The following is a 19,478-nucleotide window of genomic DNA, read 5'->3' on the forward strand; positions in this document are numbered from 1 at the left end:
CATTCCCCAGACCTGTTACCTGTATAGCTAACGAGTATGACATTCCCCAGACATGTTACCTGTACCTAACGAGTATGACATTCCCCAGACCTGTTACCTGTACCTAACGAGTATGACATTCCCCAGACATATTACCTGTACCTAACGAGTATGACATTCCCCAGACATGTTACCTGTACCTAACGAGTATGACATTCCCCAGACCTGTTACCTGTAGCTAACGAGTATGACATTCCCCAGACCTGTTACCTGTATAGCTAACGAGTATGACATTCCCCAGACATGTTACCTGTAGCTAACAAGTATGACATTCCCAGGACCTGTTACCTGTATAGCTAACGAGTATGACATTCCCCAGACATGTTACCTGTAGCTAACGAGTATGACATTCCCCAGACATGTTACCTGTAGCTAACAAGTATGACATTCCCCAGACATGTTACCTGTAGCTAACAAGTATGACATTCGCCAGACATGTTACCTGTAGCTAACAAGTATGACATTCGCCAGACATGTTACCTGTATAGCTAACAAGTATGACATTCCCCAGACATGTTACCTGTAGCTAACAAGTATGACATTCGCCAGACATGTTACCTGTATAGCTAACGAGTATGACATTCCCCAGACCTGTTACCTGTACCTAACGAGTATGACATTCCCCAGACATGTTACCTGTAGCTAACAAGTATGACATTCCCCAGACCTGTTACCTGTACCTAACGAGTATAACATTCCCCAGACATGTTACCTGTACCTAAGGAGTATGACATTCCCCGGACATGTTACCTGTATAGCTAACGAGTATGACATTCCCCAGACATGTTACCTGTATAGCTAACGAGTATGACATTCCCCAGACCTGTTACCTGTACCTAATGAGTATGACATTCCCCAGACATGTTACCTGTACCTAATGAGTATGACATTCCCTAGACCTGTTACCTGCACCTGGTTATACCTGATTACACCCACTGGATACTCTCTAGACGGCCTAACTATTCACCCACACAGACTGGGTATATATCTCCACCATACAGCAGTATACCTATTGAACTTGGATGTTTATCTGAGCCTCGTCAGACACAGGTGTATTTTATTTTTATCTAGGTATAATTGTTTCTGTGTATGACTACCTAAACTGGGACGGCTATGTCTAATGTATGAAGGTAAAGTGTTGATTAAAACTAGATCATCTCCTGTTTTGATGGGAATTGAAATGAAGCAATTAAATTTTGTCTGAGTGATCTTTGTGGACAGACATTATTCTTCTGGAAGAAAAAAAAATCTATTAAAAATTGTTACAGTTGCATTCACATAGGTTGCAATATCTTTTATGATTTAATGATTCTGTGAAATATATATGACATCAACCATGTCTGTTTTTAATCCATGAGGTAAGAAGATTTGATTATTCACCATAGAAGAATAGATCACATTAACTTAAACCATTGCCATGTGTGTACACATTAAAAAAAAAAAAAAACGGTGCATAATTAGAACTTGTAGACATGCTGCCTTTTGTTATATGAAGTATTAAAAAGATTTGCACTGGAAATATTGCGCAAAAATGTTGGGCAAATTAAAAAAAACAAATGTACACGGTACCTTGTTGGGTTTGTACAGTGTACTTGATGTTTAAGTTGGTCAGTCGTCGCCACAGAATGCCTCGTGTCTGGTGACTGTATTATTCAGATGGTATATCAGTAATTAGCATATTGTGTAACCACAGTGAGATCAATAGAGGCAGAGCTTCTTCACAGGAGGGAAATATGACCAGTCTATAGGTACGTCCTCCTCATTATCGCCTGCACCTAAAACACAAGCAATTAAGGTCATCTCAAGGTCAAATGTAATAATAGACACAGGGTGCAAGTGCACTTAACACTTGGGACTGAGCCTTGATAAATGTGGACATTTTATTTCTGTTTACAAATTGTTTGAGTGTCGGTGATTTCATAGTGAGTGTATAGCAATCAATCTATGTATGGAGTTTTGATTCTGATTTTTGATGATTTACAATGTTGGAGTTTAATTTAAATTTAATTTAAAAAAATGAATAAGTGTACAGGTTTATTTACAGAAGTTATTTGAATGCAGTTTTATTTGTAAATAGTAATTTTTATTTGTTTGTTTAAACTCTGCATATATTATGCATGTAAATATGTATCTCTGTTGAGTCAGGAAAATATTCTTGCAAGTTTTGACTGATGACTTCTGATCCTCTCGTGATTTAATTATAATTATTATTATTTATATAAGTATTGATAATTTCTTGTTTTGACTATAGCTTTTAACCCATTGAAGATATCTTTATGAAAATTGCAATATACTTGGATTATCTAAAGCCAATATGCGGTGCTGGCTAGGTCTCTGTGACCCAGGTCAAAGTTCAAATAAGTGCACATTTGCCCATAAATGCTCATCTGGACAATAACTTTGACACTGTTAAATTAAAAGACATCTTACTGAAAGTTACTGAATACCTTTATCATCTACTGGTGAAGTGCATTGCAACCTTGACCTCAAACAGGTCAGAGGTCAAATAAGTGCAAATTTTCCCAATGATATCTTTTCTATGTGTTAACATTTAAACCTTTAACAATATCCTTATATAAGTTGGTTTATACCAATATTTATTTATTAATAAATATATTCATCTCTTTCTATGTATACTATCACTATTATGGCATGTTGTGACATTTCATTTCTTGGTCATTTTTTTCTTAAGGTCAATTAAGGTCATATGCCATACCAATGACCAGAGGTGTTATTAAGTAACATTCTGGACATAATTCAGAAAAAAAGTACATTGGTACAGAGATTGTCCAGGTTCTAAATGTTCTCCATGCAGCCTTGGCCTACCATGTCAGTTTATAAGGGTCTAACATGAATAAGTTGCCTTATATGACACCTGAACAATTCATTAGTGTCCCTAATCATCAATTATTAATTATAATGTAAGTTTTTGTTGTGATATAACTTCTCTAGACTGTATAAAAATGCTGACTCTTCATTGGCTGGTGATCATGTAGCTGTCACATGATAATAACATGCTGGAATACTGCTACTAGCATTTATGAGAGCAAGGTTCATTTGGTTTTGATTTTCAACAAATTTTGACATTCTGATGTAATATCTATATTTGATATCAATAACTTAAATTAATTATCACATTACAATAGTTCCTGTTTGAAGTAATTGATTATGACGTTTAGCTCGGTGAAGTTCCTTAATTATTATTATGTATTCATAAACAAAAACATAAAGAGGCTTTAATGTGGCTTTTTTTAGAAAAAAACTTTCTTAAGTCAGTGTCTTCATTCAACTTCTCATTTCAAATAGATTTTGATTGGTTGAACTTTATACAAAGGTTTAGGCCAATTCAGCAAGTTTTCTAGAACCTTGTAACCTTATTAAGAAGTCGTTTCACTCAATGCATGGTTGGGAGGATATAGTCCGACAAACCGAAACATGTAATGTTTCTCCAATGTTAAGCTTGCTGTTTTACACACAAATGTTATTCTAATGTTTAAATTTTTGCTGGATATTATTTTTTATCTGTGGTTTCTTTTTGTTTTTCGAAAGTTGAGTTACTAGATATGAATCAGAGACCAAAATCGGAAATCGTAGCCCACTATATCTTACATTGGTTTTACAGATAACAAATAATTTACGACATCTGTGCACGAAATATAATGATTTTAGTTTTTATTTTCTTCTGATGCGGCAAAAGGTATCTGTCCTTGATTTTTTAAAAAAGGTTAAAAGGGAATGAATCACATGAGCTCTGCAGGCCTGGTGATTCACAGGATACTGGCCATCAGCAGAAGTACTATTGTCTAGACCACAAGCATGTACTGGGATCAAGTGTGCAATCTGCTGTCTGGGCAGGGCCATGTATCATGTACTTAACTCTCTTTCCATATCGTCTGTGCCATCACCCATACATGATTAAACCCTTATCATAATCATGGTCGGCCAGGAAGTGTTGCTTTTATAAAAATAGTTGTCACCACTGTTACCAGTCTTATATGTTCCAGTAGCCGAACTTCTTCACAAAGTCAAAGGATTGCATTATAACTATGGAATTCCTTCGTATTGGACTATATCTATGATGAACCTTCTTCCAAGTGCAAAGAAAATACGTAGTTTAATTGTTAAATATTACCAGACTTTGACCTAGTATCTGTAACATATTCATATTATAGCTGCCTACTGGAAACTTTCATTTAAATGATGTCAAGCTGATCATGAAAGACTTATGAGTTTCGTGGAACTATCTGTTGGTTTATTGTAAGTTAAGTATTGATTATGTGGATAAAAAAGCTTAAGTGAGTTGTGTTTTTACCAGCTTCAACTATACTTAGGAAAATGTGCCTTTATGGATGTTTATGGATACTACAATGTGTTATAATTGTAAGGTATTGTTAGGTTAGCATCTATCGGGAGTCGTCATACTTAAGGTCATATATCTGTATCCATTTTGGGGAAGCTTAAGGTCAAGGTCACAGACCAGTATCCATTTATGGGGAAAATTAAGGTCAAGGTCACATCTGTATCCTTTATGGGGAAACTTACGGTCAAGGTCACAGATCTGTATCCTTTATGGGGAAACTTACTGTCAAGGTCACAGATGTGTATCCTTTATGGTGAAACTTAAGGTCAAGGTCACAGATCTGTATCCTTTATGGGGAAACGTATGGTTATGGTCACAGATCTGTATCTTTTATGGGGAAACTTAAGGTCAAGGTCACTGACAGCATCAAATTTAGGTCACAGATCTGCATCCTTTTTTGGGAAGCTGAAGTTCAAGGTCACATATTTGTATCCTTTTGGGGGAAACTTAAGGTCAAGGTCACTGAGAGCATCAAATTTAGGTCACAGATCTGTAATCCTTTTTTCCGCTAGATTTAAGGTCAAGGTCACATTGTTTGGGTGTGTGGTACATAGTTTGGGTATGTGGTGTGTAATAAGGGCTTCATGGATGGAAGTACAATATATCATTGGACCAAATTAGATTGTTTTGTCTGGAAAAGTATGTATGTATCATGACCATGCCACAGTAAAAAGATATTGTTTTTATTTCTATATCTTATTGTTTATAACTATGGTGATGATATGCCACAGCAGCTGAGTCTGAATTGTGACACAAAAATGTATGTCCTCACAACCTTGTCTGCTTAACATTCAGGAATTATCAAGGTCATTGTGTTAACTTTCAGGAACTATCAAGGTCCTTGTGTAGTACCGTCTTATTTACTGTAGTTTTCTAAAATATGTTTTTATTTGTGTTACATTATTGATCTTGTGTGATGATAAAAAAGACACAGAATATAAACTCATGCAGACAATAGCGAGGTAAATTGATATTGATAAGTATACTAACAATGTGAATGCTCCTCTCTAGGCAACACATCATTTGTAAAAATTGCCATAGAATGTCTTTCTGATGGGGTGCCTTATATTGATGGACCATTTAGTAGATCTAAATATTACAAATGTAAGTAGTCCTGAGTGAAGATGATTGTGGTAGGAGTCCTACCTACTGCTGTAAATCTTATCACAAAAAAATCAGATACAGTGGACTCTGTCTAAGCTCGACTCCATTGTGACTTTGTGATTTTGCGCACCTACAGGTATTTAGAGAGCTTTGGATTGTAGAGAGTCTGCTTTACAGAAATTCAGGCTTTCCTCTCAGGGAAATATGCACACGTTGGTTCCAACCTACATAAGTGAAATGTATATTTGAATTAATTATATATGATAACGGGGCTATTACATCCTCCTCCCTCATCAATCCATAGATATAGGGCTATTACATCCTCCTCCCTCATTCATCCACAGATATAAGGGCTATTACATCCTCCTCCCTCATTCATCCACAGATATAGGACTATTACATCCTCCTCCCTCATTAATCCACAGATATATGACTATTACATCCTCCCCCTCATTAATCCACAAATAAAGGGCTGTTACATCCTCCTCCCTCATTCATCCACAGATATAGGGCTATTACATCCTCCTGCCTCATTAATCCACAAATACAGGTTATTACATCTTCCTTACTCATGAATCAACAGATGTAATACTATTATATCCTCTTCCCTCATTCATCCACAGATATAGGACTATTACATCCTCCTCCCTCATTCATCCACAGATATAGGACTATTACATCCTCCTCCCTCATTCATCCACAGATATAGGACTATTACATCCTCCTCCCTCAGTAATCCACAGTAATAGGGCTATTACATCCTTCTCCCTCATTAATCTAGAAATATATGGCTATTACATCTTCCTCCCTCAGTAATCCACAGTAATAGGGCTATTACATCCTCCTCCCTCATTCATCCACAGATATAGGACTATTACATCCTCCTCCCTCATTCATCCACAGATATAGGACTATTACATCCTCCTCCCTCATTCATCCACAGATAAAGGGCTATTACATCCTCCTCCCTCATTCATCCACAGATATAGGACTATTACATCCTCCTCCCTCATTCATCCACAGATAAAGGGCTATTGCATCCTTCTCCCTCATTAATCCACAGATATAGGGCTATTACATCCTCCTCCCTCATTAATCCACAGATATAGGGCTATTACATCCTCCTCCCTCATTCATCCACAGATATAGGGCTATTACATCCTCCTCCCTCATTAATCCACAGATATAGGACTATTACATCCTCCTCCCTCATTCATCCACAGATATAGGACTATTACATCCTCCTCCCTCATTCATCCACAGATATAGGACTATTACATCCTCCTCCCTCATTAATCCACAGATATAGGACTATTACATCCTCCTCCCTCATTAATCCACAGATATAGGGCTATTACATCCTCCTCCCTCATTAATCCACAGATATAGGGCTATTACATCCTCCTCCCTCATTCATCCACAGATATAGGGCTATTACATCCTCCTCCCTCATTAATCCACAGATATAGGACTATTACATCCTCCTCCCTCATTCATCCACAGATATAGGACTATTACATCCTCCTCCCTCATTCATCCACAGATATAGGACTATTACATCCTCCTCCCTCATTCATCCACAGATATAGGACTATTACATCCTCCTCCCTCATTCATCCACAGATATAGGGCTATTACATCCTCCTCCCTCATTAATCCACAGATATAGGACTATTACATCCTCCTCCCTCATTCATCCACAGATATAGGACTATTACATCCTCCTCCCTCATTCATCCACAGATATAGGACTATTACATCCTCCTCCCTCAATAATCCAACAACAGCTTTTCTGTGCTTAACAGAAACCAATCTTGTTCCAGTTTTCACATTTTTGTCAACTAAGATCTTTATAGATATATACATTGGATATAGATCTCATGTATAAAGTCACCAGGGTCTATTTCCCAAAATAGAAAAAAGGTAAATATTAAATGTGAGGTTTTAATAAAAATTAAAACATTTCCTAAAATGAAACTGATGGTCTATTTGATGTAGTATTTTAATCGCTGGATCATTTCCCATGGCATGAAATTGGTTGGTTCATTAAAAAGACATTTGTTTGATAATTTATGAAGGTGGCGACATTGTGTGTGTGTTCAGCCTCAAGAGAAATAGAGGATTAAAAAATATAAGGTTATTGCTGCTGAATGATGAAATGTTTAGAATGAAATTACAAAGTCTTACGGAATACTGATATAGTGAATTGTAAGGCTGATGACCCAATCTTCCTGTCCATCAATGGGCCAGTTTAAAATATTATGGATTTATTATCAGATGGTGGGCTATTCAAATTATTCAAATCGCCCTGCCTCTATGGTCCATCAGTCTTAAAAAAATTATTTTATTATTTCTGAAATTCACAAACAGTTCTTTGATACATATTAGATTTCATATGTATTGAATATTATTGAATGAAAAGATCAGTCTTATATAGAACTAATAACATTATTCAATGGTAAACACTTAAGATTCCTCTGTGATCACTTGTTTTTATTTAAAATTTGATCAGTTGTTAGAAGAGTGCATAAACACCAACAAATCAATCTTTTATCTGTTAATTAAATAACATTGGCCACCTATGTCTAAGTATGGTGAACATGCAGAGCGCTGTAGAACATAATCTGATACTTATTATAGAACATGGAATACAACTCAAGCATTTTAATAAGGTTGTTTTGTAGATATCTGACACAAATCATGTCAACACCTTTATTTTAATGCCTCATGTCATCCGTGAGACTGCATCTCTGTTGGACAGTCCATCTCCTAGTGGCCGCGGTGGCTGAGTGGTTAAGGTGTCCTGACACTTTATCACCAGCCCTCCATCTCTGGATTGTGAGTTCGAGACCTACGTGGGGACAGTTGCCAGGTACTGACCGTAGGCCGGTGGTTTTTCTCCGGGTACTCCGGCTTTCCTCCACCTCAGAAACTTAGAACATTTAAGGCATGTCCTTAAATGACCCTGGCTGTTAATAGGATGTTAAACACAAACAAGGAGTCCATCTGCAGCTACTGCAAGGTCATTCTCTGTTGTAATAACTCCAATGTCAATGTCAATCAGGTGTGTGGGAGGGTAATCCAGACATGGACAGACTCTGTTATGACTGTAGAATCTAATTGATAGACACTGTATACACACACACCCCTAGGCTTACCTTAATTGGTTTACTGGGAAAATCTCGACAAGGTATTAGTCACAGTTTAATGAATGCTGCACGCATTTTATGTGTTATGACTGCGTTCTCCATCTAAATCATTCCTAAGGTTATTTAAAATTTATTATGCTTTTGTTCAGGGTTGATCTGTATAAATGTAAGAAACTGTATTAAGGAACATGTCATTGCAGTAGGAAATTAAAATAACATTTTCCAGTCTCTCGTTTAATCTAGAAAGTGGATTATACCATGATTTGAGAAACAAAAATTAACAGGTTCCTGCCTCGGGTTTGATCAAGAAATTTGATAATACCTTGATTTGAGAAACTGAACATGTTCCAGGATGGAAAAACTTTATGTCCTGTATTTAAAAAAAACAACTACTTATTAACATATTGTCTCAGGGTTCGAGAAACTCAAGTATGTCCAAGGATTCTAGACATGGCCCAGGATAATAAAAAAAAAACAAGAAAAGAAAAACTGAATCAAACAAGTCCCATGATTTGAGAAAGGATTCATAAAACTAAATGTCCAAGGATTTGAAACTATGAAAATGTCTCACTGAGGGATAATGAACGTCTCTGAGGTTGACTGACACTAACAATACCTGACTAGTATGGTTTGGTGGTAGTAAGACTTGTCCCTCTGTGGTAACACATCCCCTGGTTTATTACACTGGAATGGTCCCCAGTGTAGGTCCCAGAGCTGCTGGATTTAACCACTTAGCCATCTAGCCAAAGAAAGCAATGCTAGCATTAACACAATCAATGCAATGTCATGAAAAAAGATGTTGATAATGGCAATTTGATTTCGAGAATTTGTCTGTGCTGTAGATTTAGGCGTTGACCCAGACTTCCAATGTGATTATCGCTGTGTGAGTTAGTGTGACATAAGTTGATACTGGTTATAGTCTCAGGGTCATATTAAAGAATCACCTACGAAGTCACCGCTCACGTTCTCACAATACTCTTGTAGAAACATGATTTTAAGATGGAAGTAGTAAGTTACACTGTAGAATCATTAAAACTGCTGTGAAGTGATATGGCAGTGCTTGGCAAAGTTAATTGTTGATTAGATGAAGATATACTGATGGTGTTTGTTTGTCTTTATAACTTTACTGACACCCACCTTCCTATTGTGGTGACATATTTCACCTAATCCTTTGTGTAATGAATACTACATTGACAAATTATTTCCCATTTACTTTCCAGAATTGTAAAATTTAAACGTTCGCGACATCTCTCATCCATCTGTCATCGTGAACTGCATGTGCGTAAACTTTTCAACATTTTTGGCATCTCCTCCAAAACTGCTGAACTGATTATGATGAAATTTTGCAGAAAGCTATAATAGCACCAGATGAACAAAGATAGTGATTTATATGGTAGAAATGGTAGAATAAAATACTCCTCATAGATGGGAGGGTCTTAGGTGGTTTACCAAAATTGTGAAGTTTGTGACACTGGGGTTTATTATAGATCATATAGGAATACTACAACAAAATATCTCTTTATGTCTTTGAGGTTTTTGTGTTTTACCATATTTTGTATTTCAAGTAAAATTGCGCAAAAATTAACTGAAAGTCAGATGACTATTAAGGCCCCTGGGCCTCTTGTTTTTCATCATGAAATCTTACCCAATTTCAAGGAAGAATGATTTGCAATGAATTTTCAAAATTGCTCTGTAACGATTCGTTTTGACATTGGCGTAGGTGCCTATGAGGTTACAATTTGATCTTGTTAGCCTGGTTTTTGAGTTTCTATACGTTTATAGGTGATGGCTGTGTCAGATTGGTTTAGAGTACTGTCAGACCTATGTATGTGTCTGCTTGTGCCAGAAACATGCAAAAAATGCAAATTGCTTGCAGCAGAATTTGTAGATAAAGGTGTCAGATGGTAATGGTACTGTAATCTGTGTAAGTTTGTACGGTAACTATATGGCACGTGGGTCAGATAAATGTAGGCACACACATGCACGTACATGTGTTTACACACAGCGTACATGTAAGCATGAACATAAATACAAAGTACACAACACATAACTTTTTGATCAAAGTCGAAAGATTCCATTTTACCAGGATGCAGGGAAAGAATATTCAATATGAAGTACCTTGATTAACTTAACTGACCAAAAGTATCGAACTGGACTTGAGAGACAAATAATATTGAACCTGTATTGAGAGACCAAGAATATTGAACCTGTATTGAGATACCAAGTATATTGAACCTTTGATTGAGAGACCAAGAATATTGAACCTGTATTGAGAGACCAAGAATATTTAACCTGTATTGAGAGACCAAGTATATTAAACCTGTATTGAGAGACCAAGTATATTAAACCTGTATTGAGAGACCAAGTATATTAAACCTGTATTGAGAGACCAAGTATATTAAACCTGTATTGAGAGACCAAGTATATTAAACCTGTATTGAGAGACCAAGTATATTAAACCTGTAATAACCAATAATATTGAACCTGTATTTTAAGATACCAAGAATATTGTAGTTGTCTTTGATTGAGACCAGAAACAAAAAAGATTTGACTTTGTTTGGAAAAACTTGGCATATACAGTAATGATGTATTGTGAGACTACAAATAATGAAATTGTCTAGAGAAAACGAAACATTGAACCTGTCTTTAGTGACAATACATAGAAATGAATCTGGCTTGAGAGACATTCAATTAGGGAAGCCATCTTGATAGACTTAGAATAACTATATTTTGAAATATGTCTCTTAGTAATGAAGGACTTGGGTTGAGAACTAGAGAAAGCTCTTGTCTTAAGGGATCTGGTTAGTGTACTGATGAAGAATTGGCTGTCAGCATTCTCTATGTAACACACTTTTCACCTTGGAGAAATATTTACCTTGAAATGCCCAGAGCTAAGACATGAATGATTATTATTTGGAAATCCCAAATTTTCTCAACCCATGATTAAAACACTGGTTGGTGTTTACAAGGAGAAGTTATTTACACATATAACCAGTCTTTTCTGGCTCCTGTCAGCACTGCGGAATCTTTTGAGAGCTTGTTCATCATAAATTATAAAAATACCTTTGATGCATGTGTTTCAACATATAAAACAAATACTTGTTAGCAAGTTAAACCATGAACACAAATGATCACTCCAAATGGATTGAACATATAAAACAAATGTATTGTTTAACAAGTTAAACCCTGAGCACTTTTAATGGATTGAATATAGTATATATTATAAACAGATAATTTAAGTTATACCATGAGCAAAAATGATCACTGTTAATGGATTGACCATATAAAACAAATACTTTTTGAACGTCTGAGAGTTTGATGTCAGTACCTGATTAAAAGAACCAATTTCAAATTATTTAACAAAACCAAAGATTGATGGTGTAATGCTAATTCTAGAATTAGCTTTCCCATTTGTATAGATCAGTTTTAGCCTCAAACAATGTAAAAATATTATCATAATCAGAATAAAAGTAGCACTTTTATTTCAGAGTATGTTTTGACAATATTAACTTTGATAAGATATTAAATAATTAATTCAGGGTTAATGAAGTTGACATTGATCTTGGATGTAGTCAGGCCTGGGTCCCATATGTCTCCATGATGTTTGAATTCCTCCATGATATTTGAATTCTTTGTTTCTACCATGGAAGGGAGACAACTCTCAGTTTTAGATTGGACTGATAACTTTCATGCACCATATCAACGACAGTTTCTATAAACAGGAAGTGCTGTACATACTTCGGCATTGATTTCTTGTCGTTCAGCATAAACACTTTAAACAAAATACTGAAGTTTGCTTGGAAAAGGTAGAAACATTTATTCAATACTGCTCTATTTCTGTTGGATTTTTGTTCTCATTGAAATATTAATTACATATTTCAACAAAATTATAAACCTGATAGAAAACAATTTTTTAATTAAGTCACAGGACACAGGAACTTTATAAAAAAAGAAAATAAGCCCATTTCACACAAAACCTAGAATTTATTTATCAGGGAATGATGGAGCCACAACAGAGTTTCAAGAACGCATACCTGTCAAGTCTCCTGCATTCCACTGGAGACTTCCACAAATTTAAATTATATGTACAAACGTCCAGACTGAAATTTGTGACCTACATCCGGGATCCCAAGTTTTAATAAAATCTCCCACTTGCATGAGAAATATTTTGATCATCATTATTAGAAGATGAGGTATTCAAATCAACAGTTATCACTATTTCTCATACATTTCTTCATGGATCTTTCAAAAATTTGATCTGTAAGTTCTCCTTGGTCCCTAGTTGTGTATGTTCTATTTAGATACGGAACAGAAAACAAGATGGCCGAGAGGCGGCCATTTTAAATTTTGATATTTGAATTTTGTTATCGCTGTTTCTCAGAAATTTCTTCAAATTTCAACTGTAGGTTCTCCTTAGTCCCTGGTTGTACATGTTCCATTTTCATGGATATTTCTTGAATTTTTCTTACAGTTGAAATTTGTTAACAACCTTAATCCTCCGAGAGTTTTGGATGAATCCTTCTTGGATTTATTATGTAGGTTCATCCTATATCTAAATGATTAAGAGGAAAAAGAGAAAACACCAGTCTTACAGAGGTCCAATAATGGTCTCTTGATGGGGGGTACAAAGATCCCTCTGAGATCTCGTTTGATAGAATGGAGGAGAGAATGGACGAGGAGATGTTATAGCAATTCAGACGATGATTTTAGATGATTTAAGAAATAAACATACATCAATTGCTTTAGATTTTAAAAATAATACACAAACAGTAAACTTTCTTTTAACTGTGATTTATATTCATTTTGAGACATAATAACAAATAATTGCCGGTGAAAAACATCTCCATTAATGAAGCTGGATATTAATGTAATATGACAAACATTCAGGATGGATGTCAGGATCAAGATTTCAGGAATTGAAAAAATAAAGAAAGAATTATGCAAAATCAAATTCTTTAAAGACATTGGGAAATTACCAAATAAACTTTTGATATTATGTTGAATGTTTAATCTATATGTTTTTTGCTATGTTCAAAGTATTACAAAATAAAATAATGAATGGAGAAAAAAAAAAAAATGGAAATCTCCAGTAAGCCAACATTTAACCCTTGAAAGGTATGAGATTGTGGTTAAATGTTGTGTCTTTTGAAAGTTCTTGATGAGTAGAGTTTGGTTCCGGGGGTGGGGCAGATGTTTTTCTGATCATTTTATAATCAAACCACTTCAAAATGTCTTTTCAGCTGTGACCACAGTAGTCGTGATTGTGCTGTTTGTGGTGTTGATGCCGGTGCTGGCCGTGTTTATATGCGTTGTGAGCCCTTGCAGATCTACGTCTCGTATGTGGCGTCGCTGGAGGACCCGAGATCGAGGTGTGGACCATCGTCAGTTACGGCCAGACTCTCAAGGATCAGAGGTATAACACATCAGTTGCCATTTCTGTTAACCCTTGTGATGAGTTGACAGGAAGGAACCTCCCCTTATATCTGTAAATAGAGTATTTACGCTTGGATACGAGATCTGTCTACAGTCAAAGGTCAAGGTCAAATTTTGCATCTTTTAATTGATGAACATTTTGTTATGACATGATGAAGCAAAAGTATTCAGAATTAGAAAAAGGAGTCATCTGACCAAAGGTCAAGGTTATCGAGTCAAGGGTCCTTGTCAGATTTGTTGCTTTTTACTGATGAACATTTTGTTATGACACTTTTAAAGCAGTTTCAGTCAGGATTAAACAAAGAGTCAACTGACCAAAGGTAAAGGTCACTCAAAAGTCAAAGTCAAATTTTGTACAATTTCATTGATAAGCATTTTATGGTGCTTTGTAGCAATGTTGGTTAGATTTCAACAAGAAGTCAACTGACTTAAAGTCAGATCACTGCACCAAGGTCAAAATTTGTATCTTTCTAGTGTTGAACATTTTGTTATGTTATTAAGAAGCAAATTTGGTCAGAACTAAACAAGGAGCCTACTGACCAAAGGCCAAGGGTCTAAAGGTTAAGGTCATTGTCAGATTTAGTATTTTTCTATGATGACCTTATTTTGTATGGCATTATGAAGCAAAAAATGGTCTGAATTAAAGTCAACTGACAAAAGATGAAGGTCACTGGATTATGGTTTGTTTGTTGGGTTTATCATCCCGTGAACAGCAAGTGTTATGTTGGGGTGGGGGCTCCTTGTAGTAGAGGGGCTACCTCACTGTATAACATAGGGATCGAGGCCTGTGTTTTATCATCCCGTGAACAGCAAGTGTTATGTTGGGGTGGGGGCTCCTTGTAGTAGAGGGGCTACCTCACTGTATAACATAGGGGATCGAGGCCTGTGTTTTACTATTTTGAAGCATAATAAAAATAAAATAAAGACACATTGGAAATAAGATTGTATAGAGAAAAATGATGGGTGTTTCACAATTTCCGTAAAAAAATGTTTTGCCTTAAACTTTTAGCTTTGATGAAACTGCTTCAAATTTTGAATCTTCAGGGGAAAAAACCAACCTTGAATGGAATTTCTTTACACTGTCACATAAATCATCACAATTTGTATGAGACATGAGATTCTGGTTTGACCTAGGCTTTTTCACCTAATTACAATATTACTGTGTGAACAGTGAACCAGGGGGAGTAACTCTTATAGCATTGGTTATAGAAAAATGATATGAAAAATGATAAAATCTAATGTAAAAATAGATTTGACATCAATTGATAATGATTTATTGGGAAACCATGACAAGTTACATTAAATTCCTTCTTTATTAATTAAGTTGACAACTAATCAGGGGCCTCTGGTTAGAGCTCCAGTCACGTAACCTCAGGTGAAGATCTGAGGTGTGTGGTTCAACACTCACTTAACCTTTGTTAGTTTGTGTTTCTCAGGAAGCTGAGAAACGGTCCGGTGTGTGTTGTTGTGGTTGTGTCATTGGGCAAGACACTTTACCCTTATTGCTCTTAATGACATGAGACAGGCCTCCCATATGTTGTTCATTGAGGTAGTCACCAACTACTACAATGGACCCACCTTTAAATCACCCTGGCTGTTCACAGGGTGATAAATCAAGCAAACAAACAAATTACAACTGATCGTGTTACTTTATGTCTGCTCTTAAATACATATCACTTATATTGTAAATGTTATTTGATAGGAAAGATGACATGTCATAGGCACTCATTTGTTGTACAGATTTCATTATGTATCATTCTAAAATCAAATATTTCACAACAAAAGTATTCATAAGTTCGTTACATGCTGTTTCGAGCCCCATTATAAGTCAAACTGATTTACAGAGCTAAGAGATATAATCTGCCTTCTCTTATTTTCAGCATTTTAATCTCATCTGGTGATCTTCTCCATGTGTTTTAGAACATTTTCTTTGAAACTTAAAAGACTTTATTATCATGGCATTTATACTGTATTTATGCTTTCCAGAGCAGAATTTCAAATTAGTCATTTTGAAAGAGTAATTGCCCTTTGAATTTATTAGACCAGCACCTGATTGCCTTGAGGCTGTGGTCTGTGGTCCGTCTGTCCATAAACAATCATTTTTATCACTTTTGACAAGGATTTATCTCAAACGTCACTGGTAGGCTCCCCTTGGTCCTTTTTTGTGTTCATTTGATTTTAATTTTGTGTCTGATCTGGAAACAAAATGGCCGACAGATGGCCATCTTGAATTTTGACAATTGAACATTGTTACAGCTATTTCTTGAGAAGGACTGGAATCTGTTTTCCTCAAACTTCATATGTGAAGTACCAAACCCTAGTTGTGCACATTTGATTTGAGTCTGATTGAGAAACAAAATGCCAATAGGCATCCTTCTCTGATTTTGGCAATTGAAGTTTGTTATCGCTATTTAAAAAGTACTGGAGGAATATTTTTCAAACTTCACATGAAGGTCCCCCTTGAGTCCCTTATGCTCATTTCATTTTGAGTCTGATGGGAAAGAAAGTGGCTTGAAAAGTACTAGAGGGATTTTTCTCAAACTTCATATAAAACTTTCCCTTTGTCCCTTGTTGTGCCAATTGGATATGGAGTCATATCTATATCATGTCTATGCAACAACATTTTTTTGCATAATTGGAATTTAACTTAATTTGACTGGAAGAATTCCTAGGTGGTGGTGATTCACAATTTTACAAATGGTGTGGCTGAGGGGAGGGACCAACAGGGAGAAATTTCACAATATTGCTATAAAAAGCTTCTTCTCTAGAACTATGCACTGTATTTCATTCATATTTTGCTGAAAGCATCCCTAGGTGGTGATAATTCAAAATTGAACAAATGATGCCCATCCACAAATGAAGTTCCCGGCTGTTAACTTTAATATTTTTTGAACAATTTACATGAAATTTGGTCAAGATGTTCAATTCACAAAAACACATAATAAGGTCAAAAGCAAGGTCAAAAGGTCAAGGCAGTTAAATGGCAAAAAGATCAAGATCAAATTTTGTATCTTTTCATTGATGAATATTTGCTGGTCTGAATTAAACAAGGAGACAACTGACCAAAGGTCAAGGTCCCTGGGTCAAAGGTAAAGGTCATTTGGGCCCAATGGGGAATATTTTGGAAAGATTTTGCCATATAATCACTAAAATATTCAGTTGAGCGATACTTGACTTCTTAGCTATCTCTTAGATTTCATATATAGGTTGCCTTTGTGGGTTTTCCATCAAGTCCCTAGATGTGCCAATTTGATTTTGAGTCTGATCCAGAAAGCAAAATAGCTGACAGTTCAAGTTTAGCATTGCTATTATTGATTCACAAGAAATCCTTCTCCAAGCTATCTCTTATATTTCCTATGAAGGTTTCCTTTTTATCAGATCAGTAAAGTAGGGAAAAGATCATACATAGAACAAATGAGTAATCATTTAATGGTCGGCACCAAGATCCAACTTCTTGGACCTCTTTGTTTTCCATAGTTTTAATCTTGTCCCAAGATTTCTTCTTTTAGTGTTAAAACCATTCTCTTGGAAACTTGTTTGACTTAATAATTATGACATGTAGCTTGATTTGACAATTACATGTGCCATATTGTTATGCAATTTGATGCATGAGTGTATGTCATTTTGAATTTGGCAATATCAGCCATAATGATTTTTCTGCCCTGCAATTTCAAAGTTCCCTTTGTCTTAGAATCAGGATAGTTCATTGTGTTGGTAATATGATGGTAATATGATTGTGACAAAACACCCTGCCTCATGAATCTACGCCATGGTAAAATAATGACAGTAGTCAGCCTGTACATGTAATACAGATGAATCACTTGTGAACAGCTACAGATACTTGGGCACATGTACTATTACCGGAATGATGTAAAATTTGTGACAAGAATTGGATTTCCAAGCTAGTTTCCTGTCATAAAGGAAATAGATCAATTTCTTAGCCTTTTGAGACCCTACCAATATGTCCTTCGATAGCCTTTAAAATCCCCCACTGAAGCCAAAATAGATTAAATTCCATACAAAATTTCACAAATTGCTGCCAGTTTGTAATGCAGAAAGACACCCATCAATGCAGCTAGGGGTATGCTGATAACATTGAACGAGCATGTTGTGATCTCGTCTTTGATCTCCCCACAGTCATACAAACAAGCACATTTCAAAGTGTGTATATATGCCTGTCATTACTGTATAGGAAATTCAATGTAATTTACAGATTTGGAAGAATGCACCATTTTGCATCCAATCATTTATTTATCTGACTTCAATATAATACAAAATTTAGATCGGTTTTAATTTTTTTCTCAATTGAATGATTCAAAATTTTGATGAGTTGACAACCCTAAGGGTCAGAATGTTCCACCGTCATGTTCCATCCATGGTTGTCCGCCATCTGTAAACATTTTCACATTTTCGACTTCTCATACATCACTGAACCAGTTTCTGTCCAAATTTTGAAGAAAACTTCCTTGGCCAAAGTTCAGCAAAATTTGGGAATTATAATTATGGTCTCCAATCCTTAGGGGCCTGAGCGTCAGGGCCAAAAATGTGTCAAATCAACAGAAATTTCATTAAAAAAATTCTCGAGATCCAGATATGGTACTGTTGAATCAAACACTCTTCATAGATAGAAGGGTTTTACCAAAATTGTAAAAATTCATCACCTTGGGGCCTAATGTTTCCCCCTGGGGAGGGATAAACTTTACTTTGGGGAAATCACATTTTTGAGCTTAGTTTGTCTAATTTTCATTGGAAATAATTCTAGTTTGGTTAGAATTATCAGTATTGGATGGTAGTTTGATGGTAGGCTCATGGACCCCTCAGGGGCTGTTGGGTGGGGCCAAAAAGGGTAAAATTGACAGAAATTTCAAAAATCTTCTTCTCAAGATCCAATTTTGTTAGAATCAAATACTCTTCATTGATAGGAAGGTCTTAAGGTGTTGGGCAAGGCCAAAGGTGGTCAAACTGACGATAGAAAGGTCTTAAGGTGTTGGGCAAGGCTAAAAGTGGTCAAATTTGACTAAATTTCAACAATGATTTCTTCTTAAGACCATGATATGTTAGAATCATACAGGTCTTGAGGTGCTTTATAATGATTGTGAAATTCATTACCCTGGGGCCTATCACATGACCTATTGCGATCACCTTTTGTCTGTTGTCGTCCAGCATCCGCCTTGTGTCGTGCATGATAAATAATTAACATTTTTGACTTCTCAATAACAAAGAGGCAAAGGGTTATGATATTGGGCCAGTTACATGCTCAGATAAAGGACTTAAAGTTTGTTCAAATCAGTGACCTTGACCTACTTTCCAGGTCACAGTTCAAATGTGTTTGAAATCTCCAAACAACTTCTTCTCAATAACAAAGAGGCCCAGAGTGATGACAATGGGCTAGA

General features: G+C 35.9%; 1 protein-coding gene across 1 annotated transcript in view; it reads left to right on the forward strand.

Moving 5' to 3' along the window:
* Window positions 1–19,478, forward strand: part of LOC117337226 — a 162,269-nt gene that overhangs the window by 138,489 nt on the left and 4,302 nt on the right. Inside the window, exon 5 of the mRNA XM_033898095.1 lies at window positions 13,893–14,065. Coding sequence (XP_033753986.1) covers window positions 13,893–14,065 — 173 coding nt within the window. The remainder of the gene's footprint in view (window positions 1–13,892; window positions 14,066–19,478) is intronic.

Source organism: Pecten maximus, chromosome 11, assembly GCF_902652985.1.
Source record: "Pecten maximus chromosome 11, xPecMax1.1, whole genome shotgun sequence".
NCBI classification, from domain to species: domain Eukaryota; kingdom Metazoa; phylum Mollusca; class Bivalvia; order Pectinida; family Pectinidae; genus Pecten; species Pecten maximus.